At 37.9% G+C, this 22,981-nt stretch overlaps 5 protein-coding genes across 9 annotated transcripts; 3 read left to right on the forward strand and 2 right to left on the reverse strand.

Annotated features, from left to right (window-relative positions):
* Positions 1-1,436: 1,436 nt before the first annotated feature.
* On the forward strand, positions 1,437-5,609 carry LOC103930385 (probable glycosyltransferase At5g20260). Of its 2 annotated transcripts, none has more exons than XM_048577265.1 (5): positions 1,437-1,805; positions 1,921-2,075; positions 3,846-4,200; positions 4,793-5,543; positions 5,575-5,609. In XM_048577265.1, the coding sequence occupies exons 1-4, from the start codon at positions 1,482-1,484 to the stop codon at positions 5,459-5,461; spliced, it is 1,503 nt and encodes a 500-aa protein (XP_048433222.1). In that variant the 5' UTR covers positions 1,437-1,481; the 3' UTR covers positions 5,462-5,543; positions 5,575-5,609. The 2 variants fall into 2 exon arrangements, with proteins under 2 accessions (XP_048433222.1, XP_048433223.1); XM_048577266.1 differs by having other exon boundaries at positions 1,924-2,075.
* Positions 5,610-7,269: 1,660 nt separating this feature from the next.
* Positions 7,270-10,493, forward strand: LOC103930387 (probable glycosyltransferase At3g42180). Of its 2 annotated transcripts, none has more exons than XM_009339718.3 (4): positions 7,270-7,509; positions 7,667-7,833; positions 9,144-9,504; positions 9,760-10,493. In XM_009339718.3, exons 1-4 carry the CDS (start codon positions 7,270-7,272, stop codon positions 10,420-10,422), a joined length of 1,431 nt encoding a protein of 476 aa, XP_009337993.2. In that variant the 3' UTR covers positions 10,423-10,493. The 2 variants fall into 2 exon arrangements, with proteins under 2 accessions (XP_009337993.2, XP_018498804.2); XM_018643288.2 differs by having other exon boundaries at positions 7,286-7,509; positions 7,670-7,833.
* Positions 10,494-10,511: 18 nt separating this feature from the next.
* On the reverse strand, positions 10,512-13,389 carry LOC103930386 (CBS domain-containing protein CBSX6). The gene is made up of 3 exons (XM_048577268.1): positions 12,859-13,389; positions 12,410-12,763; positions 10,512-11,635 (listed from the first exon to the last, which is right to left on the reverse strand). The coding sequence occupies exons 2-3, from the start codon at positions 12,751-12,753 to the stop codon at positions 10,702-10,704; spliced, it is 1,278 nt and encodes a 425-aa protein (XP_048433225.1). The 5' UTR covers positions 12,754-12,763; positions 12,859-13,389; the 3' UTR covers positions 10,512-10,701.
* Positions 13,390-16,075: 2,686 nt separating this feature from the next.
* LOC103930388 (receptor-like protein CLAVATA2) lies at positions 16,076-18,783 on the forward strand. Its single transcript, XM_009339720.3, has one exon. It carries the CDS (start codon positions 16,435-16,437, stop codon positions 18,625-18,627), a length of 2,193 nt encoding a protein of 730 aa, XP_009337995.2. The 5' UTR covers positions 16,076-16,434; the 3' UTR covers positions 18,628-18,783.
* Positions 18,751-22,398, reverse strand: LOC103930389 (protein TRIGALACTOSYLDIACYLGLYCEROL 3, chloroplastic-like). 3 transcript variants are annotated; one of them, XR_007255667.1, is made up of 10 exons: positions 22,150-22,398; positions 21,526-21,669; positions 20,786-20,881; positions 20,583-20,660; positions 20,412-20,473; positions 20,230-20,305; positions 19,831-19,938; positions 19,448-19,623; positions 19,263-19,373; positions 18,751-19,183 (listed from the first exon to the last, which is right to left on the reverse strand). XR_007255667.1 is itself a non-coding variant. In XM_009339723.3 (10 exons), exons 1-10 carry the CDS (start codon positions 22,354-22,356, stop codon positions 19,145-19,147), a joined length of 1,056 nt encoding a protein of 351 aa, XP_009337998.2. In that variant the 5' UTR covers positions 22,357-22,398; the 3' UTR covers positions 18,751-19,144. The 3 variants fall into 3 exon arrangements, 2 of the variants coding, with proteins under 2 accessions (XP_009337998.2, XP_009337996.2); XM_009339723.3 differs by having other exon boundaries at positions 19,263-19,347; positions 21,526-21,654; XM_009339721.3 differs by having other exon boundaries at positions 19,263-19,347.
* Positions 22,399-22,981: the final 583 nt, after the last annotated feature.

A 22,981-nucleotide genomic window follows, 5' to 3' on the forward strand; every position in this document is an offset into this window, starting at 1 on the left:
GAAATTTGACCTTGATAATTAAATAGGCAAATGGTTTTGGATTGAATTGAATTTTTGTAAATATGACATATGAAATGAGACTTACAATATAGACGGTTTGAATCGTTGAAATTTGATGTAAAATGAACCCCACACCTAATTCTTATTTATCATATTTAGGAATGAATTGAATAAATTAAGTAACACGAAAATCTATGAGCTAATACAATTTGAGTATTATTTGATCCCCTTATTTTATGATTTGATTTTTGACAAATTTTGTCTTGAATGAATCCGGATCCTCTTTGTGAAGATCTCGGGAAGTCGTAAATCGTGTTCGTTTATCGTACATTATACGGTTAGATTCCATGAAGAGCTTGTTTGACAAAAATATATATAGTAGTTGCTTGGACACAAACAAACATCACAAAGATTTACCCTTTGATATATGTATAGAGCAATGCCAATGGCTAAGGTGTCCATACTCTTGCTTATTTGTTTATTCTTTGTGCTATTTGAAGGTGGTTTGGGTGCACAAGATCCTCCTGTAATCAGAGTTGTGAACATAACTAGTGACTTGGGATCAAGGATTGACTTGCTCCTTCACTGCAAATTCCATGACGAAAACTTCAGCCTACAAACCCTCCCGTTTCACCACTCCTTTTCTCGTAGCTTCAAGTCGGATGCCGTCTCTCCCAAGACACGACTCTTTTGCCTCTTGTGGTGGAAAAATGGTAGTGATGTCTTTGAATTGTATAGACCTCAACGAGATGATCCTCGTTTTGCAGCTAAGTAGTCTTGGAGCATTAGACGCAAATGAGCTTATTCTTATGATGAGAAAAACCATCGATGGGATCTTCTCTGCACTTGGAAAAAGTGAGACAAAACACTACATTATATTCCGAGGAATAAACAACACTCGGAGGAGGAGAAATAAATAAATGAAAAGTCTCTTCCATTCTCTTCTCTTGCATCCACTTATTTCTATTTATTCTCTTGTTTAATTCTTGTTATTAACTTTCTTTTCTTTCTTTGTCATTACGTTACGTGACGTTAGAGAAAATTAATTTTGAACTCATACTAAAATTAAGTATTGAACTTATTCTAACTCACTACTACAGGGCTAATCCCAAAGTCCTTGACTTTATTACTTCTCATTGCGAGAATATTTCGTTAATTTACTTCTCTATTTAACAAAATATGTATCATTGGTCCTTGCAATCATCTTCCATGTACTAAATTGAATATGTGCCGGCGGCAACCACAGAATGCTTTTATTATTTTAAAAAACTTTAACCGTTACAAAAGCAACACGCTAGCTGAAAAACAAAACAAAAGATTATTCAATATTCCTGCGGTGACCAAACACAAAACCGAACAGAAACCTTGTTTTGTTAATATTTGGCCATTTACCTTAACTTAAATACACATATATACATATATATATATATGTATTATTAGCTGGTCTTAAATAAATTAAGGAGGTGAGTTGGAGCTATCAAATGGCAGAAGCCCTGGATTTTCGCTCTCCATATCTACTCTCTGTAACTCTTCTCCTCCTCCTTGTTGTAGCCATCTTCTTCTCTCCCTTGAACCAACGACACCATCTCTCTCTCAGTTTCTCTTCTTCTCCCACCTCCTCCTCCTCCCCGTCTAACTTCCAACAGCAAACCACCCGCAATTTCAACACCACAGCTTTGCATGCTGTTGCACCTGCACCTGCACCTTCCCCATCGCCAACATCCCAGCCACCGCTCGAGCTACGCCGCCGCCATGCGCCATCCTCAACTTCCACCGCCTCCAAACTCAGTCACGCTACTACCAAAGTACGTAATCTTCCTTTTTTTTTTTTTTTTTTTTTTTTTTACACTGTTTTATTATTATTTTTTCGTTTATAAAAAAAGATTTTTTGGGTAAATTTTAATTTGTGTTTAAATCCAGAAGAAGAAGAGCAAAACGGAGAGGATTGAAGAGGAGTTGGGGATAGCAAGAGCGATTATCCGCAAAGCTATTCTCACAAAGAATGTCACCTCCGACCGGAAGGAGATTTACATCCCCAGAGGAAGTGTCTACAGAAATCCATATGCCTTTCATCAGTTAAGTCCATTTTTTATTTTATTTTTAATCTCATTTTCTCTATAATTTTTTTTTTCAATTCTATATTTTGGGTTTTATTCCTTTGTTAATTAGCATTGAGTGATTGACAATTGGGGTGACATGCAATTAGCCTAATTATTTTGCAGATATAATATAATAACTCCATATAATGCCAAATGCTTTTCTTTAATTAAAAACAAGAAATTAATTACATATTAGCAATTGTCCCCATACTATGTATGTGTTTTTTAAAATTAGGAAAATAAAATTTACAAAAAGAAATATACAATGGTTTCCAAAAAAAAAAATTGTGACGACTTTCAAATGATTTTTCGTCACTAAAGAGGTTGTTCATATCTTTCGTGATTATTTATGAATAATTATTCCCCGTCACTAAAGGTTTATTTCATTATGAGAAAAAATTGTGAAATAGAAAATTGGAGCAACCAACATGGTTACCTGGATGTGAAGCTCTGAAAAAGAAAAAAAAAACAGTAAAATTATTTGTGTTTAGTTTACTATATTGCTCATGAATTTTATTTTGGTTATTTTTCTTTAGTTTTGTTGACATGATTAATTTGATCTTTTCACATGTTTTTGGTTGACAAAGAGTGTTTTTTTTCCCTAAACCCCTATTATTAGGGGGAGGGGGAGAGTTCAAAATTATTGCAATAATTTAGGAGATGGAGAGTTTCAAACCCGGACATATGTGTAAAAACCTAACACCTTATCGACTAGTGTATTAGTTTTTTAATTGATAGTTTAGATAAGATCATTGACGAATTTTTAAAATGTAACTGAAAAATGACATCAACACAAATATTTGCAGATCAACACACAAAAATGGTCATATTTATGTCTAAGCGTAACAAGTCCATCAGCTACCATATTCAGTTATGTGTTAATATAATTCCAATGGGTGGTTTTGTTAGGCCACTGATTCTTTACAAGTTAGAAGTTAGAACCAACCAAGTCCCTTTCCCGATAATCCCTTTCCGGAGCGCTCCACGTTTTTCCAAACAAATGGCATTATTGCATATGTTGTACTTATATGTGCTTGTGGGCTTCCTCTTGGGCGGTGCTGGTACTACATCCCATTCGACCTATGTTTTTAGCCTTGGCCGTTTCTTCAAGATGTGTGTCATCATATGGCATATTACATTTCAACACAAAAAAATTATGTTTTTGTCTTTACCATTTTGATTTAATTAATTCCATCAAGCAAAGTTTTTATATTGAATGTATATAATTTGACGCAATTATCCAACACGTGCTATGCTATTGTGACACATCTTAAGTTAATCATGTATTGTCACGTGAAAAAAATTAGATGTATGTTGATAAGTAATTAGTTTAAGATAATTGCCTGTCAAAGTGAGATCCTACTAAATATTCATATTTTATAACCCTAATTTGAAGTGTAGGTAAATTTATGGAGAAATTAGGTTCACATCTCTCATTTTTCTATTTCATTGATTGAAACCTTGTTTTTTTCAAACTTGGTCGGGATCGTTTGAAAGTGTTTTTAAAATGATTGAAAACACTTTTAGAAAAAAAATGTTTTTAGGTTTCAAAAACACTAAAACTGTTTTTCCATAACTCATTTGAATTTTTACTAAAGATTGGTTCCAAAAATATTTTTACAAAAAAAATCTTTTAGCCATTTTAAAAACAATTCCAAACGATTCGTTAATATGCATTTACAAATACTTAGTGGTGTGGTTGCTTACTAATTTAATTTGTTATGTTATTATTTTGGAATACATTAGGAGTCACGTAGAGATGGTGAAGAGGTTCAAGATCTGGAGTTACAAGGAAGGAGATTTACCAATGGTTCACAATGGGCCCACCACATACATCTACTCCATAGAAGGGCAGTTTATATTTGAGATGGAAAGTGGGCCAAGCCCATTTGTGGCCCAACATCCTGACGAGGCCCACGTATTCTTCCTGCCATTGAGTGTGTCCAAGATTACCGACTTCCTATACAGACCTCACCATGAGACATTCTTCCATCGGCTGGATCGTACTTTTACGGACTACATTTTTGTTGTAGCGGATAAATACCCCTACTGGAATAGAAGTGGTGGGGCCGATCATTTCTTTGTCTCATGCCATGATTGGGTAAGCTAGTATTCATTCATCATCAATTATTTGATTTGCTTTAATATTTATTATTATTAACGATTTGCAAGGACAAATCAACCATTTGAATTTAGATTTGTTGGTTTTCTTACTTGGACAATTTGTTAGTTTAGGTTGTTGCCAAGGAATATGGAATATCTCTGGACCAGGAAATCTAGGTTTTTGAATTGTGTGGAAGAGAGATCGGGACCCTCAGTTTATGTGAAGTGACTATCGAATGAGTTAATAGAGATTCAAATTCAATTTGAATGGTTCTGATTGCCTGGTCTCTATGCTTCGGATAGTGAGATCCAGAAAGGATCTCTTGTCTGTTTTCAAGTCAGTCAGCAAAATAACATTTATGCACTTTGAGATAACTTGGTTGATTGCCGATCCTAGTAACTCGTTGATTTTGTAGCACAAGTAAAGTTGGCATGCTTTGAGCTCGATTGTCACATGATTGGATCAGCGTATCATAATTATCATGAGATAACATTGATTGTTAAATTACATCTAAGAATATATATATATATATATATATATATATATATATATATATCATTGCTCAACTATTATGTATTTGATTTTTCAGGCACCAATTATCTCACGCGATGACCCGAGGCCTTATAAGAATCTCATTAAGGTGTTATGCAACGCAAACACCTCTGAAGGATTCAAGCCTACTAGAGACGTCTCATTGCCGGAATATAACCTAAAAGCCTTTGACCTTGGGCCGCCCCGCTTCGGAGAACCCCCAGATAAGCGTCCACTCCTTGCCTTCTTTGCCGGAGCTGCTCATGGAGACATCAGGAGCATTTTGTTTGAGCATTGGAAGGAAAAAGATGATGAAGTTCGAGTTTACGAAAAGCTCCCTAAGGACCTGAACTACCACAAGCTAATGGGACAAACCAAGTTCTGCTTGTGCCCAAGTGGGTCTGAAGTGGCAAGTCCTAGAGTTGTGGAGGCAATGTATGCAGGGTGTGTCCCGGTGTTGATTTCTGACTACTATGCAGTACCATTTGATGATGTTCTTGATTGGAGCAAGTTTTCGATACAAATTTCGCCCAAGAGAATATCAGAAATCAAGACAATACTAAAAGCTGTTCCATACTCAAAGTACTTGAAATTGCAGAAGAGGGTGATGCAAGTAAGAAGGCATTTTGAGCTCAACCGACCAGCTAAGCCCTACGACGTATTTCACATGGTGCTCCACTCGGTGTGGCTTAGAAGGCTCAACATTCGGTTACCAGATCGGTTTTGAGCATCTCGGCATCTTGTAAAGTTTCTGATCAATTTTTTTTTTTTTGTAGCGGGAGACAAAACTCACGATATATGATGGATTCATTACTAAATTCAGAATCTTCAGATATATACAATATTTTATTAAACTCACTATGATGCACTCAAAAGTCGAATGCAGTAGACCATATGTACGATTCCAAATCAGATTCGTCCAACCATTCGTATCCTTCTATTTTATCATCCAATTTAGCTCTTGCTCCAGCTTGCTCCTGCATCGAGTAGGCAGGAGCCTCATGGTCAATGGAAAAACAAGATGTACGCACAATGCGGGCAATGGAAAAACAAGACGTATGTCGTGCCTGCTCGATATAGGAACAAGCTAGAGAAAAATGTATCATCGATTTAATTGGAACACCACAACGATGACCAAAACTAATCGAGCACCGTCATAATAAGCTATGGCTAAGAAGATTCAAAATGAATACCATCCAATATAACCAAAAATAAAATTAATGGTTTTGTCAGATTTTTCCTTTTGCCTTGTAAATATGTGATGTTTAACCCTAAACCCTAGGTGTGGTTGTTTACCAACTAAATATGTGATGTTACCATGGGTTAAAATAGGAGTCACATAGAGGAAATTTGCCATTGACCCACAATTGTCCCACTGTCGCACCACCACCATCTACTCCATAAATTGGCAGTTTATATTTGAGATGCAATGCAACATCCTGATGAGGGCCATGCATGCATTCTTCTTGCGTTGAGCGTGTCCAACATCACTGACTTCCAGTAAAAACCTCACCGCCAGGCCTTTTTTTCATCGACCGGATGGAATCTTTCTTTACCGACCAGTTTGTAGCAAACAAATGCCCTTATTGGAATGGGAGCGGTGGAGTCGATCATTTTTTCGTCTCACCGAATGAAACTTGAGTAGGGCCACTTGAATTATGTATTCTATATTTTCTGTTGGACGAAAAATTCTTTAATAGGGAGATGTAAAATATTCATTTTTGAACGAAAGATGTAAATAAAAATTTAAATTTACATTTTGTTGGTGATGGATCTAGCCAATCAAAGAAGAAAATTTAACAAAGATCTCAAATTTACATAAGTCTCACGAAGAAAAGAATTTAACCGGGATCTCAAATTTACTTTGCGCTCATAAAAAAAAGAAATTTAACTCAGATCTCAAATATGTATTTCTTCAATAAAGATGCTCTAACTTTCCAAGAGACTAGTATTAGAGAATGACTTATATAATATGAGTTCATCTTCAATTAGCATTCCTTGCTAATAATACAAAGACACGTGTTAGTTTTCTTTCTACATATTTATTGGCACGAAATATCAGCCGATGAACCTTTGACGTTCAAGTTGTCCAAGTAACGAGGTGTTTATGTGTTGATGGAGGTCTATTTAGTTGATGTTTAGAATATGATGCAGTCATTCCAATCGATGAAATTTATCTTTATCCCTCGATAATGTAATCATGCAGCTCATATGGTAGCGGCGTACATTCTTGACCATAGCAGAAGCTTTGATTGGGATGAATTAAGATCTGAATTTTTATTTAATATTCTAATAAAATATGCAAATGTTTCTATTCGTATTTGATTATTAATACAGTTGTATCCTCTGTAAAAAAAAAAAAACAAGGTGTTTATGCGTGATGTGATAGGAAAAAGGAAAAAGTAAAAACGGTGTGCGATGACTTGGCAGAATAAGAGAGGGAGGGGAAATGGGAGACAGACTTGTTGATTCGCTCAACAAAAATAAGAAAAAACGCTTCTTGGCGGTGCAGTTTTACTATGAGGGCAGTAGAGCATGGCAGCCTTTGAATTCCGGTCACCCTACTTTCTCTCTATAACTTTTCTCCTCCTCCTCCTCCTTCTCCTCCTCTCCTTCTCCCCCTTCAACCAATTCCACTTCACCCCCTTAAATCCTTATTCTTCCCGATCTGCCCCTCTCCAAATCAGAAATTACACAACCTCATATCAATATGCCACTCCGAATCCTGCACCCTCTCCCTCTCCCTCTCCTTCCACTGTTGCAGACAATCTCCAAGTAACCACCTTTACATTTTCTTGTTTCTGGCGTTTTTATGAAATTACACGGATAAAGTTTCAATCTTTCTTTATTTCTGGTTTTTTTTTTTTTTTTTCTTCTATACTTCTTTCCCTTTCTTAGATTCTGCATTTTTTGTGCCCATAATTTTATTCAGCAGGAAAAGAGCAGCAGCAGCAGCATAACAAGCAAGATTGAAGAGGAGTTGGCGAGAGCCAGAGCCGCCATCCGCGAAGCCATTCGTACCAAAAACTACACATCTGACAGACAAGAAATTTACATCCCCAGAGGAAGTATCTACAGAAATCCCTATGCTTTTCACCAGTAAGTTTTATTTATTTATTATTTATTAAGTTTCTTTTTCTTCTGCATTTGGTTATCAAAGCTACTTTAATATAAATCTGTTTCTCAACCAAAATTTAAGAAAATTACTACTCCAATCCTCTGATCAACCTGAACAAAAATAAAATATAGGTATTTAAGTAAGGAAATTATTATTGACATTCTAAAAATCTCATTTTACACTGTAAGTGTATTTTTCTTAGAAAGTTTGAAGTGTAGTATGAAATTTTTAAAATGCTAATAACAATTCCTTTTAGTAATTACATATAATACAAATTTTACTTTTTTATTATACAAACTTCACAGCCAAGTAATCCTAACACATTCATTTAAAAATTAAATAAAAATTAAGAAGGTTTTTTTAACCCGCATCTCCCACTCTCCCAGGTCAACCCTCTCCCCTTCTTCCAAATTCCAATCCCAATTTTGTTTTGTTTATATATATATATATATATATATATATATATATATTTCTCTTAAAGAAAGTGATATAAATATTTTTTATAACAAATAGTAGACATATTTAATTAATATGTATAACGTGTGAGCATATAAATGATTTATTTATTTATTTATTTATGGTAGCGTCTTGAATAATATACATTTTTTGTCTAATTGGTTTTGATGCCTCAATAAAGCAGATTTGTTTATAGCTAATTTTGATGCCAGTTCTTTTCTTCCAAACAAAGCAATCCCTTTCATTTTTTCAAAACTTTATTATCTTCCCCATTATTCTCTAATAGTATTTTAATTTGCAATTATTGGGGTCGGTCCATTTCCAAAATACTATTTATGGTTCTTGTTTTTTTCGGTGGCGTATGGTCGACTACTACCATCCCAAAATAATTGTGGAGCTCTTTGGCTTTATCTTGCGCAGCCATTGATACTTTTTCGCTGAAATATTTTCGGAATTGAATATATCTTATCTCTGGTTGTATGGCAGAATTTCTAGTTGTAATCTACGTTCATTTACAATAGGATTAGATTTTCTTTCAAAATAACAATAAATGTAATTAATTAACACGATAATTCGATAGATTTTTTAATATGTGTGGAACACAGTACATTACATTTTGTGTCATCATAAAAGTAGAGGAACGTTGAAAATATATTTTAGTAGTAATTATTTACCATGTCGTTCATTAATGTTATAACATGTCGTGTATTACTTTATTTTCCAGGTAAAAGAAATCTCATTAATTTTTATATGTGCAATTCGTTCTTCTTTGCTGCAATTTACAGTTTGAAATATATGCAAAAGTAATTTAATTTGGATAATTTTGAATGAGCAGGAGTCACATAGAGATGGTGAAAACATTCAAAATATGGGCCTACAAGGAAGGGGAGATACCCATGTTTCACAATGGGCCTATGTCCTACATCTACTCTATTGAAGGCCATTTCATCGATGAGCTGGACAGTAGTGGTAAAAGCCCATTTTTGGCCCGACATCACGACGAGGCCCATTCCTTCTTTGTCCCTGTGAGTGTGAAGAGGATAGCTGATTTCTTGTACGACCGGCCTAATCCCTACACATTTCACGGTCGACTGGTTCGAATCGTCACCGATTACATCAATGTGGTTGCCCAGAAATACCCCTACTGGAATAGGAGCAGTGGAGCTGACCATTTCATGCTCTCTTGTCATGATTGGGTACCATATCTTCATTAAGCCAAATCGGAAAGAAAAAATGTGGCATTCGTCGTTGCAGACAAATCACAGCCCAATAAGTGTGAATTGCATGTGTCATACTGTGATTTGCTTGTACCGAGGAATGTCTCGTTACATTTGGTTTTGTAAAGGAAGAAAAACAAGGCACCAGCCATCATCTATCCTTTCCCTTCGGTTTTCTACGCATGGAGTTCCATACCATTCTGTTTTGATATCCATCTTTCTTTGTTTTTGCAGGCACCGGAAATCATAGACGACGACCGTGACTTCTACAAGAATTTTATAAGAGTACTATGCAATTCCAATACCTCAGAAGGGTTCCAGCCCAAGAGAGACGTCTCATTACCGGAATACAATATACCGGAGCACACTCTTGGCCCATCGCTCCTCGACCAACACCCCGATAAGCGTCCTATCCTAGCCTTCTTCGCCGGTGGTGCTCATGGAGACATAAGGAAGTTCTTGTTTGAGCATTGGAGGGACAAAGATGATGAAATCCAAGTCCATGAGTACCTTCCAAAGGGCCAAAATTACCATCAGATTATGGGACGGACCAAGTTTTGCTTGTGTCCTAGTGGCTCCGAAGTTGCTAGCCCTAGAGTGGTTGAGGCCATGTATGCAGGGTGTGTCCCTGTCCTCATTTCCGATTACTATTCATTGCCCTTCGCTGATGTTCTTGATTGGAGCAAGTTTACGATCGAAATCCCGCCCAAGAGAATACCGGAGATTAAGACGATCCTGAAAGCCTTTCCACACTCAGAGTTCTTGAAGTTGCAGAAGAGGGTGATGCAGGTTAGAAGGCATTTTATGCTGAACCGACCGGCGAAGCCGTATGATGTGTTTCATATGGTGCTTCACTCAATATGGCTAAGGAGGCTTAACATCAGGCTACCAAATTGATTATAATTAAGAATCGGGTTATAAGCATTTTATCAATATCTTAATCATGATTTTCATAGCATTTACATCTATACCATTTGTTCAACGAGTAAAATCAAACACAAGTGATTTAATTCACTTGATACATTATTCATTACTGCAAGAAAGTTTCACAAAAAAGTAAAAATCCAGTCTCAAACCAATTTTTAGACTCTGGCCAGCACAAGTTGCATACGAAACATAAATTGCAGAAAGTACAATGTACGAAGTATGTTGGAGAAAGGAAAAAGAATGAAGAATTCAACGGTGAATGTCATTACCAGCAACCTCAGTCGTCCGCCCTGGTGCAGGGTTTGTGGAGGCTGGTTGTTTGGTGACAGCAGCCATAATATCTGCATAACCCACCACTCCAACGACGATATCATCACTATGATCCTCGGTCACCCACACGTGTGTTGCCCTGTGAGACAACATCTGAGCCATCACTGCAGCCAATGAACTCGTAACCCTACAGGTCAAGGGTGCACTTCTGCCCCTATACATGCTTCTGCTCACTCCCAAGCTTGGGCTCGCAGGATTGAACCCTATACTCCTGCTACTGAACTTCTTCGGCCTTGCTGACCCGCCACCATTAGCTTGGTTATTATTTCCAGCAGTGGGATGCACAGAGAAATTGTATTCCGACCTCGAGGACACATTATCCTCAACTCCCATCACAAACTGTCCAGCGGAGAGATTAGCTAAGGCCCATGCTGCTGATAAGTAATCACATTTCCATAGTTTGGAGGCAGAGATCTCTCCGATGATCTTATACTCATCATCCTGTGTCTGTTCGACAACAGCAACTGCACTAGGGTCGTCCGGAAGCTTTTTAGTGGCTTCAATGGCTGCAGCCGAGGCTTCAACAAATTGGTAGTTTGGGTTAATTGCTCCAATAGAGGAGATAGAGGAGAGTGGAAGAGGTGCTAGGGCACCTAGGCAACCAATCAGGAAACGGATGACATCTTCTCTTGAGAGACAGCAAAACTTGTCACGGGTACTGCTAGTGGAAGATGAGGAAGGCCGATTGGGATTGGCAGCAAGGTTATTGCTGCTGCCACTAGCATCTATGTTCTTGAGCCATTTACCACTATAGATCATAGAGAAACGTTTGCTCATGCCTTTCCATACCACACTCTTTCGAACAATAAGACGCTTTACACCATGCTTCATCATCTCCAGTGCATCTATCAACCTTGCAGAAACAGAAATCCAAATTGGAAACAATGCGCATTTCACTTTTAAGTAAACATTTCTTGTTTCTTTTGCTAAACAATGTATATCTAAAATGGATAGCAATACTACAGAACTTCACAACTAGAAACTCATAGAGACATCAGGAAATCGATGCATATATACCCAATAAAAATTATTTATAAAACTTCAGATTCCAAGGAATTCCCTTGTTTTACCGATATCAGAACTTGTACCTTTATTTGTGATCAGGACTATTTGGCACCACGGACAAAGTATGCAACAGAATGTAAAAGAATCAATGATCAACAGATGGATGGAAGCAGTAAAAATGAAAACAGATTTCTCGCCACATTGAGAACGGAATAGTGACAGCAGCATGCTGACACAGGCATCAATATGAGCAAAAGAACTAGAAGAACAAAGATCTACAACTAGCCAACAAATTCCATTTAGGAAATCCTCCTTTAGTGGAGGAATACGAAAACAAATCGTAGACTTCTAAACAATGCTCATACAGAAAAGCTAACAAGTTAACCTCTCAATCGATATGATCACAAACTGAATCCAACAGAAATCATCCCACAACAATTAGCCACCGAAACAACACCAATCACCACAAAGTACTTCAAGTGCAAGATATCAAAACCGAATCACAGAACATCATTCAAGTTATAGAACGCCATGATCGATAATCATAGAAACAACACCTAAGATCAATAGAAATTCATAGCATCACGATATAAAGTAGTAAGATTGAGAAGTAGTAGCCAACCTTGTGGCAGGATCAACCTGCTTGAGCAAAGAATTATTCGGAACAACAACATCAGACACCGGAGTCTTCAAAGCCTTGTCATGATCCTCAAGGCACTCACTTTTAGCAAAGAAAGCAACAATGTCGAGGGAATTAAGGATTCCCACAAACCTCTGCTGCAACATTTCATTGTTTTCGACCATTCCCACATGCGATTTCCTCTTCCACACCGGTATGCCACATTCCGTCGACTCTCCGATCGCCCTTATGGCCGCCTCCATCGTCTCCGTCTCGCACAGCTCCACCATCTCCGGCTTCCCCACCGTTAGATCACCCACAACATGGTACAGGAACACCGACGCCATTGCCCAATTTCTGTTCTAAAATTAAACAAAACCAATCAAACTCCTACTGATCTCTCCATTTCTGTTCAATTAGAATAAAATACTCATTAAAATTTGAAAATTTACCTCAAGGGACAAACTAAAAACTGAGTTCTCTCGTTTTCCCGGGAAATCAAGCTTCTTTGATCGCACTTCAAATTTTCCGGTAAAACTTGTGTGACGAAAACCCAACAGAAAGGAACTTTCTTTGCGTTTGATTTCTATTTTCTAAGAAGAAAAACAACAAAACGAAGAGAACCCAGATCGAATATAAACTAGATCGGATAAAGGGTTCCTGAAAGAGGCCAAAACAAGCAGGAAAGCGTAAGGTGAAACCGGGAAGACCGGCGAGAGGACGAGAGTTATAAGAGGGAGTGGAGGAAGATGAGGAGGAGGTGGAGACCGGTAATGGGTAATCTGTGAAGGGTCAGGAAAGAGAAGGAAAAAGGGAAAGGAGGAGGTTTGGCCATTGAAGGAGGAAGAGAAGAAGCTGAAGGTAAAGGCCCATCAAATGTCTCTCCGATCTCTCAGATCCTGGTGACTTCTGACGAGATGTGGATGAGAATTGATGACTGAATCAGAGAGAAACTCTGATTTTTCGGTGGATGATTAATTAGCTAATAGGTGATCTGATTTTTATTGACACTTCATATTTAGTCAAAGATTTGGTCTTTAACATTATTGCCCACCGTTTAACAAAGACTAGACTTATATATGTGAATGGGTACTATCTATATTCGACATGATAAAAATATGATACGAAAAATAAAATAAATGTAGCATTATTCTTTTATTCTTTTATGATTTATACAATATTTTATATTTGTATTCACCTTTGGTCAATCACATAATAAACTAATAATAATAATTAGATTTACATTTGCTATTAATTTGAGTAGAATTTAAAATTTTCTCTTAGATAGAGAGGTACCAATGGATTGTAGTTCTAGTGGCAACGATATCTATTTCCAATTAATTTAAATTGTAAAGAAAAGATTCAAACTTGAGTGTATTAGGAGAGTACATATGTTATACGACGACGATCATGTCTTTTAAATTGAAATTTTTTTTCTTTTTTTATCAATAAATTAAACTTTCCTTTTAGACAAAAGTGATATTTTATTGTATATCATTTCATTATATGAAGGTAAGCAATATATTGCCTTTGTGGGTAGAACATTTCTCTTCAATCCACTACGTTTTAGGTTCAAATTATTTCGCAGGTGGTCCAATATCTTAGTGGATATGCTGTTAGGTTTCCATTCATGCGTCCTGGGTTCGAAACATTCCATCTTTCTGAATTAATGTAACAATTTGGGATCCTCTCTCATCCTCTTAATAATAATATTTAAAACAAAAAGTACATAGTATATAGAACGTACAATATATATGGTCCAATATATTAGTGAATAAAGTGTTAGATTTCTACCATCAAGGTTCGAAACTCTCTCATCCCTTAAATTATTGTAATAGTTTCAAATTATCCCCCTCCTTCTAATACTCATAAAAAAAAAAAATAATGCACAATCTAGTGTAACAAATGTTTTAGCTTAAAAAACGTTGCCATTAAGGGCAAACGTGGGTTGGATCTATTGATCAAATTAATGTGTGTTTACCGTTGAGAACCTGGATCCAATTATACTTTCATAAGAGGGAGGGAAATGGGCGCATTTGGTAACTTATGGTAATTTGGTTTTATCATTTCAAAGTGTTTTCTTGTTTATTTTGTTTTATCATCCTCTAGATATCGATCAATTAATATCGACGCACGAATCTGTGATCGACTTCTGCTTGCGCCCAAGTGGCTCTGGAAGTCGCAAGTCCTAGCGTGGTGGAGGCAACTAAGTATGCAGGGTGTCCCGGTGCTCATTTTCAACTACCATGCAGTACCATTGGATGATGTTCTTGATTGGAGCAAGTTTTCATATACATGTAGGAAATCCCAAAAACAACAGGTGCTGCTGCTCGCTAATAGACTAATAGTAATATATATTCCCAGACAAGCAGCACAAGTAAACAAAACCAAATTAAACACGAGAAAATAACAACCGAACAAATTAAGTATCCATATATCCGTCCGCCATCCATGCATGACGACGGAGCTTATTCCAAGACAGACATGACATACGAACACAGTGCTGAAACTCAAGGAAAATAAAGGCCAGACATGACATACGAAAGAGCTTAATCATGCAACAGCTGCATGCAATGCAATCTTCCCGATTCCTCAGCAATTCAGGATGATCATATTGTCTCGTGGGAGGGGTCTGTCGGTACGCTAGCCATTTCCACTTCATTTTGCATCCGCACCGGGAACTTAAAGTGCGAGTGTTGACTTCCCACTCGATATATCTACATAACACGAGCCTCCTGTGGGCAAAATGCACGAGGGTGGTGACCCTTACAGCAAACTGGACAAAGCTTATAGTCATGGCGGCATTCTCAGTCCGACAAAATATGCAATTATACTTATTGAGTTGAGTCGGAGGACCTTCAACAGCCTTTTCTTCTTCTTCTTCAAGTCGGCATCGACTAAGACAGTCTTCAACAGCCTTTTCTTCTTTCTTCTCATTCTTCTTCTTCTTTGAAATTGAAGTGTTGGGTTGAGTCAGAGGGTCTTCAACAGCCTTATCATCTTCTCCAAGTCGGAGTTGACTCAGAATCTTCAACAGCCTTTCTTCTTTATTCTCATCTGTTTGTCAGCAAATCGAAATGTACACACAAGTAGAACTGGCCAAACGTACAAATTAGGTTTACAATGGTTTTATATGTAAATCCAACCTGATAGCTCCTATTTAAATATTGATGCCAGTCGAGCTTAAAATTTCTTACTTAGATAGTGGGCATGTGCCAATAGGTCGTAGTTATAGTGACAACAATATGCTACTTCAAATTACTCTAAATTGTGGAATTGATAATTCGAACTCGAGTGGATTGAGAAAGCATGTTGGATACAATGTGGTTACGCTCATGTTTGTCACATTGAAATTTTAATTTTCAACAAAATGGTATTCTATTATAAAACATTCAAAATAAGAAGTGATTTAGGTGATATACACAAAAACTGAGTTCTCAAAATTTCCGTTAAATTGAATTTGATTTTTTTTTTTTTCTCTGGCATATTGTTAACTGAGCCCAAAGTAGTATTGGATCCAATTTACAGGTGTATCATTCCATTACCAGCCCACACAACTGGGCTCACCCTCTCACTTAAAAAGCAAATAATTAAATAATTAAATAAAAAAGCAAAGGGAAAGAAGCTTTAATGGCCTCCTTTTTTCCACATTCCATATTCGTGTTTGGTTCTTCCTCACTGCATTTTGCTCCATTTTCACCTGTAAGCGTCTCTTTCTCTCTCTCTCTCTCTCTCTCTCTCTCTCTCTCTCTGCACACTAATGAGTCATCACTTTGCATTCTTGTTTTTCTAATTGTCCAAAGATTTTGCTTCTCATCCATCTCTTCAAGATGGGGTTTTTCTGCTTTTACCCCTGCGGTAGGTAAAATTTATAGCTACTGCCACTGAGCTTTGTCTTTAGCTTGTCCAATATTTTGCTTCCAATCCATATTGGGGAAGATGGTCTGTAGCTTTTCATCCTTGTTATTGCCTTAATTAACAGCTGCTGCTGTTCTTCAACCCCTCTGAAAACCCTCTATTTTTAAGCCATGGAGCACAAACGGGTTTCAGGTTGTTGCCCCTGTAACCCTCTTAAATTACGCGCACTGCTACTGATATTCTTGGTGCTTGTATGCTCAAACCTTTCTCAGTGTTTTGATATTTACCCACAAGACAAAGACTCAGTCTTGCTGTTTAGGTCATTGGTCCAAGACCCTAGCCAGAGCTTGTCCAGCTGGGTTGGTTCTAATTGTACCAACTGGACCGGAATCACCTGCGAAAACCAGACCGGCAGGGTGGTTTCGGTTAACTTGACCAACATGAACTTGTCTGGCCAAATTCACCCCAGTTTGTGCAAACTTCCATTTCTCGAACATTTGGTTTTGTCTGAAAACAACTTTACTTCCCCAATTCCGTTGTGTTTCGGTTCGTTGCGCAGTCTGAAAACCCTGCATCTCGATCACAATAGGTTTCAGGGGATTGTGCCCGATACACTCATGAAGCTTAGGCAGCTGAAAGAACTTGTTTTGAATGGTAACAACGATTTGGGAGGGCTTATTCCTTTGTGGGTTGGTAACTTCTCGTCTCAGTTGGAGAAACTAGATATTGGGTTTAATTCGTTTCATGGGGAGATTCCTGAAAGCGTGTATTACTCAAAATCTTTGAAGTATTTAGATCTTGGGAACAATAATTTATCTGGTATTTTGAGTGACTTTCACCAATCTTTGGTCTTTCTCAATCTTGGATCGAATCAGTTTTCCGGTACTTTGCCTTGTTTCTCTGCTTGTGTTCAGTCTCTTAGAGTTTTGAATCTGGCTAACAATTCTGTTGTGGGAGGAATGCCGACATGTATTGCTTCGCTTCAAGGTTTGAATCATCTGAACCTTTCATTCAACCACTTGACTTATGAGATATCTCCAAGGCTTGTGTTTTCGGAGAAGCTTCTTGTCTTGGACTTGAGTAACAATGAGTTGTCTGGCTCTCTTCCGAGCAAGATTGCAGAGACAACAGATAAATCCGGGCTTGTTCTTCTTGATCTGTCTCACAACAGTTTCTCTGGTGAAATCCCATTGAAGATTACCGAACTGAAAAGCTTGCAGGCCCTGTTTCTGTCATACAATCTTCTTGTGGGGGAGATTCCGGCGAGGATTGGAAATCTGACTTACCTCCAAGTGATTGATCTCTCGCACAACTCTCTATCAGGCTCAATTCCGTTGAACATCGTCGGATGTTTTCAGCTGCTTGCATTGATACTCAACAACAACAATCTTTCTGGTGAAATTCAACCGGAGCTTGATGCATTGGACAGCTTGAAGATACTGGACATTAGCAACAACAAGATGTCTGGTGAGATCCCGCTTACTTTAGCAGGCTGTAAATCTCTGGAGATTGTAGATTTCAGCTTCAACAATCTCTCCGGAACCTTGAGTGATGCAATCACCAAATGGTCAAACCTCAGGTATCTGTCCCTAGCTCAGAATGAATTTAACGGAAATCTGCCCAGCTGGCTCTTTACTTTTCCGGCTATCAGAATGATGGATTTCTCAGGAAACAAATTTTCGGGCTTCATACCAGATGCCAACTTTAACATGAGCAAAAATTTTAACAATGGAGAGCTTGGTAAAATGCAGAGAGAGCCATTTGCTACAACACACAGTGCGGATACAAAAGTTTTGATTGTTGTCACTACTGGCACTGAATTAAGCTTCAATTATGTACTATCTTCGATGGTGGGAATTGATTTCTCTAATAATGTGCTAGATGGGGAGATTCCAGGGGGGCTATTCACATTACGTGGTTTGCAATACCTAAACTTGTCACGTAATTTTCTTCGTGGTCATGTTCCAGATGTAGAGAAGATGTGGGGTTTAAGGGCCTTAGATGTATCGCACAATTCTTTGTCAGGTCATATTCCCGGAAACATTTCCAGCCTTCAAGACCTGACTCTTCTGAATTTGTCATATAACTGCTTCTCTGGATTTGTTACAAAGCAGCAAGGATATTGGAGGTTCCCAGGAGCATTTGCTGGAAATCCAGATTTGTGTTTGGAGTCCTCTGATGGAGGGTGTGACCCGGCAAGCATCCCCGTGGTGCCTGGGAAGGCATTCGAAGGGGAAGAGGTTGAGGGGCGGATTTCTGTTTGGGTTTTCTGTCTAAGTGCTTTCCTCAGTTTCTACTTTACAGGAGTAGCCCTCTTTTGCTCAGCTCGAGCACGAAATTACATTCTCCAGACAAAAGCTTAGCGTAATGTTACGTGTAGATGTCAATGACAACAATAAGCTGTAAATTTTAATTACTCCTTTCTAATGGATGAGTTTGTTCTTCCATGTTTTGCTGACATAGAACTTAGCTGTTGGCACGCACAATGCTCATAATAATATGCCATAACATCAACTATATATTCCTCAGTTTTGAATACATTTTCTCTAACAATGTGGCCGAAAACAGGTGCCGGAACTCAAAAATTCGAAACTAACAGAGTAAGAAAGTTATTCGTCGTAAATAAGAACGAGCAAAACATCCCCGCCCAATCGCGACATCTTTTTGCCATGCCCAATTCAGAAGTTGGCTCTCTTAACTCAGATGCACGCCTAAAGATTCGTTGGCATGTGATTTTTGTTGGCCACTGAGAATTGTTGGCAGGAGCTCCAATCCACTGCAAAGAAGTATAAGAAAGGAGGCAGAGCACCCATCTGATCCATTTCCCAGCATTCTCCTCAAGGGCTACGCGACGTGTAATATGCACACCGAGAACGAGTTCTAATATTTAATCGGGCCGTCCAAGCTCCCGGAAGCAAACTGAAAACAACACCCACAGAAAAAGGTAAGTACTCGGTCTTAGGATCATGATTCATTGCAGTACCAAAATTGTCGTTACCTGTTGAACGATTGGATTTGTTGAGGTTGTGAATTCATGAGTCATTCCTTGCCACACTATCTTGCCCTCGTAGAGAAACAACAGCCTATACATGTTGAATTTGTATATACTCTGTTTAAAACACGTATTAAACAATCAACGCAACTGTTCAATAATAACACGACAATTTGGATGAGGCACGTAACCTGTCAACAGCTCGTCCGATGGTACTATGTTGGTGAGTAACAACAACATAAGATGCGATCTGCCCAGGTTTCTTGATTGCATCGCGACCTTTTGTATGGACAGAGCGGATGAGGTCTTCTACCACAGTAGAAGCAATAGGATCAAGTCCAGCTGTTGGCTCATCATATAAGAGCACCTGTTGAAGGGCGTCAAAGACTGTCAGGACTCGTGAGAACACAGTACACAACTACATACTAAACTCGGATGATACTAATGATACGTGTGACTCTGAAGGAATGCAATGGGAATCACGACTCGCGAAACATTCTACAGTTATGCAAACATTATCTAAGGAAACAAATTAAATAAAGAACACAACAAAGCTGTCATCTTCTCAAAATACCTCTGGCTCTATCGCCTCCTTTGTGGTATCATAAATTATGGATCGAGCCAGAGCAACTCGTTTCTTCATTCCACCAGATAGCTCCGAAGGTAATCGATCCTCAACTCCCTAAACAAACAACCGAGATTGATTCAAACAAACTTAAAAGTAAGAGTTGACTCTTTTCTATTTTTTTTTTCTTGGAAGTGGTGGTGGGGTTAGTTGGCAAGCACGCCGAGCAGTGATATCAAAACATTACATCCCATACTAACAAGATCATTAGAAGACAGTTGATGGCGAGGGTGAGAAGATGCTCAGAAATTATCCTAGTAAAAAAAACCACATGTGGTGTTGCCGAGGGTGGGGGGTTAAGTTGAGGAAGGTTTTGCAGACTAATAGATTGACATTTTAAGCATATACCTTTAACCCGACTGCGGCCAAGCTCTCAGTCACAAGCTTTGAAATTTGATCCTCGGGCATGCTCGAATTTTCATACCTAATCAATTAACAACATGAATTATACTTCGGCATTTTCTATTGAAACCTACACTATCACTCCTAACAGTGCAAAAGAATGCACAAAGAATTTAAAGCTGACTTACAGAAGGAAACCAACATTTTCACGAACAGTCAAAGAATCAAATAGTGCAGCGCTCTGAAACACCTGTTACATAGTAGATAAATGCATTAAAAGATATATATTTTTTGTTTGGATATAAGTGAACTGAAAAGAAAAATAAAATAGACAACCCTAGCATAACAGTGAAGTTTACCAATCCAATCCGAAGACCAGATATCTCATCATCGCTGATCAAACCAACTCTCTTTCGACCTCGAATGTACACCTCTCCCTGCACGTTACACAAAGGACAAATCTATATAAGAGAACAATAACTAACTCATGGAAGCTCATTAAAATCTAAACACAAGTTAATGCAACAAAGGGCATAATATGAAAACCAGCTTAACTATCAACCTTGTCAGGAGCAAGAAGCCCTGCCATAATCTTCAGAACTGTAGATTTTCCCGTGCCAGAAGGCCCAATTATTCCAACAGCTTCGCCATGCCTAATCTATAAATGAATCCACGAATGACCAATAATTTCTTTTATTAGACACAGAAATTATATTGAAAATACAGGAAAGCACAAAGTAGTGAAAGGAAGACCAGTAGCACATTCTATGTTAAAGAAAAATATTATAGAAAAAATACACGGGTTAAGAAAGAAGAAAACAGTCCTAAACAACACCATTCCCATCCTTAAAAAAGAGTACCATTCTTGTTTCTTTCGTTCTAGAAATCCCATCGCAACGCTTTCGCAGACTACTGAATTGAAGAAAAACCCAAACTGGATAACAATCTACTGTGATAAGCCAAATAGAGACTTGACTCCTCTTCTTTTCGGAACATATTTAGTTCCCGGGGTAAAGAAAGCAGCGAATTCCTTTTCTAAAGTAAATCACTAGTCTTCCTTCTTTTCGGAACATATTTAGTTCCCGGGGTAAAGAAAGCAGCGAATTCCTTTTCTAAAGTAAATCACTAGTCTTCAAAAGACAAAGGTTCAAGCTAAAGAAGTTAACTTTTGAAACGCTTGATCAGGAACTATCAGTCACAGGACAATGGCAAAGTTCACACATATGCTACCTCCACATAGGACCAATACATATAAATTCTTAAAACAACTGAAAAGACTTATATAATATGAATTAGATTCACCTTGAAGCTCACACCTCTCAATATATGCTTCTCACCAAACGATTTGTAGACGTCTCTACACTCGATTAGAACATCAGAGTCATCCTTGGGCTCCCAAACTGTACTCAAATCCTCTGATTTAAATGAATCCTGATCAGAAAGACCCTGTCAGCCACAGCTACCATTTATTGATCTGAATTAATTTCCGCTACTGCAAACATCAAATTACACATTTCATGTGTCCAATGGAATCCAACACAGTGATAAAAACACAATGCAAGTTTTCCGAATTGCAACTTGTCAATGCCTGTCGAATCCAGGACCAAGTGGAAATGCGGGGTTTACAAAGCCACCAGGTCAGAAACGACCGGCATTTTCCTAACAGTAAGCAATAAAGCTAATACCATATCTCAATAGTAAAGTAGCACATTACATAAGATAAATGAAAACTACGAAAAACGATCAGAAATATCAAATCGGTAGACAAAACCACAACACAAAGATTTGTCAAATAACAATACAATGTAGGTGTCAATAGAAGCCAAGTAAGCCTACAAAATGGTTGCTTTAGTAAATGGATTAAGAAAAAACATGAGTTATTCAAAGACAAAAACATGACTTCTTCAAAGGTTGTCTGAGACTTACCTCGAATTTAGCTGCAAAGGATTCATCGCTCCGCAGTTTGGGGGGAGGCTCCATACAAGCACACAAAACGTTTCTTTGCTCTCCCTTTTGCTTGTCACTGCTACAATTGATCGTCCTTGCAAATCTAACGGACCGAGAAAAACCATCGGATGTGAAGCCGTTGGATGTCGCCAGAGGAAACAACACTGAATTCGACACAGAAACCATGGTTCTGGTTCGCAGAACGATATTCAATTATCGGCCAAACAATCAAATTTTTAAAGCAATTGAGGCCGTTGGTGTTGGAAATTTGTGATTTTGAAGACGACCCAGATCAGATTATAGGACGAAGACCGGTTCTGGAAGCAATTCGGGTTGTAAATAGTGGAAAATTGATGAATTTGAAGGCGACCCAGATCAGTTTTTGGGTCAAAACGCCCAGAAGAGAAACCAATTGAATGCAATATGCCGGGAGGAATTGCCGCGATTGTGGAATAGCTGTTGTGGCGGCTACGCGGGTGATGGGAAAGAGGTCGGCTTTTTATGAAAGCACGTGACTTTTGTTGGGGATTTTCTCATGCCTTGCTTGGGTTTACAGAGAGAGCAAGGTATATATTAGTTCATATTATTATATGAAACTTAACGAAAATGGTTTGAAAATTTTAAGTTTTAATGATAAGGATAAAATAAAAGGTAAGGTGAATAGTAACATGATTGACTTTTTAGTGTAAACATGTGGTTTTTCGTTAAAGTGAACAGCATCATGGACTTTTCGTTAAAACTCCCTATTATTATTCTCTGTGATCGTGACAATCCGTTTAAATAAATAAAAACATTCGTATCATTGTTTTAG

Source organism: the organism of the source record quoted next, unplaced genomic scaffold (assembly GCF_019419815.1).
Source record: "Pyrus x bretschneideri cultivar Hongxiangsu unplaced genomic scaffold, Pyrus_bretschneideri_v1 Contig11, whole genome shotgun sequence".
Taxonomy (NCBI): domain Eukaryota; kingdom Viridiplantae; phylum Streptophyta; class Magnoliopsida; order Rosales; family Rosaceae; genus Pyrus; species Pyrus x bretschneideri.

What these genes read in the sequence shown, in the direction of transcription:
- LOC103930385 (XM_048577265.1), top strand. Translation starts at nt 1,482, where the DNA reads ATGGCAGAAGCCCTGGATTTTCGCTCTCCATATCTACTCTCTGTAACT. An exon ending in AATCCATATGCCTTTCATCA is followed by an intron (nt 2,076 to 3,845) that starts GTTAAGTCCATT and finishes GGAATACATTAG; the next exon opens with GAGTCACGTAGAGATGGTGA. An exon ending in TTGTCTCATGCCATGATTGG is followed by an intron (nt 4,201 to 4,792) that starts GTAAGCTAGTAT and finishes TTGATTTTTCAG; the next exon opens with GCACCAATTATCTCACGCGA.
- LOC103930387 (XM_009339718.3), top strand. Translation starts at nt 7,270, where the DNA reads ATGGCAGCCTTTGAATTCCGGTCACCCTACTTTCTCTCTATAACTTTT. An exon ending in CTGTTGCAGACAATCTCCAA is followed by an intron (nt 7,510 to 7,666) that starts GTAACCACCTTT and finishes AATTTTATTCAG; the next exon opens with CAGGAAAAGAGCAGCAGCAG. An exon ending in TGCTCTCTTGTCATGATTGG is followed by an intron (nt 9,505 to 9,759) that starts GTACCATATCTT and finishes TTGTTTTTGCAG; the next exon opens with GCACCGGAAATCATAGACGA.
- LOC103930386 (XM_048577268.1), bottom strand. Translation starts at nt 12,753, where the DNA reads ATGGCGTCGGTGTTCCTGTACCATGTTGTGGGTGATCTAACGGTGGGG. An exon ending in CAGGTTGATCCTGCCACAAG is followed by an intron (nt 11,636 to 12,409) that starts GTTGGCTACTAC and finishes TGTTTCTGCAAG; the next exon opens with GTTGATAGATGCACTGGAGA.
- LOC103930388 (XM_009339720.3), top strand. Translation starts at nt 16,435, where the DNA reads ATGGAGCACAAACGGGTTTCAGGTTGTTGCCCCTGTAACCCTCTTAAA.
- LOC103930389 (XM_009339721.3), bottom strand. Translation starts at nt 22,356, where the DNA reads ATGGTTTCTGTGTCGAATTCAGTGTTGTTTCCTCTGGCGACATCCAAC. An exon ending in TGGCCGCAGTCGGGTTAAAG is followed by an intron (nt 19,939 to 20,229) that starts GTATATGCTTAA and finishes TTGTTTGTTTAG; the next exon opens with GGAGTTGAGGATCGATTACC. An exon ending in ATCGGACGAGCTGTTGACAG is followed by an intron (nt 19,348 to 19,447) that starts GTTACGTGCCTC and finishes CAACATGTATAG; the next exon opens with GCTGTTGTTTCTCTACGAGG.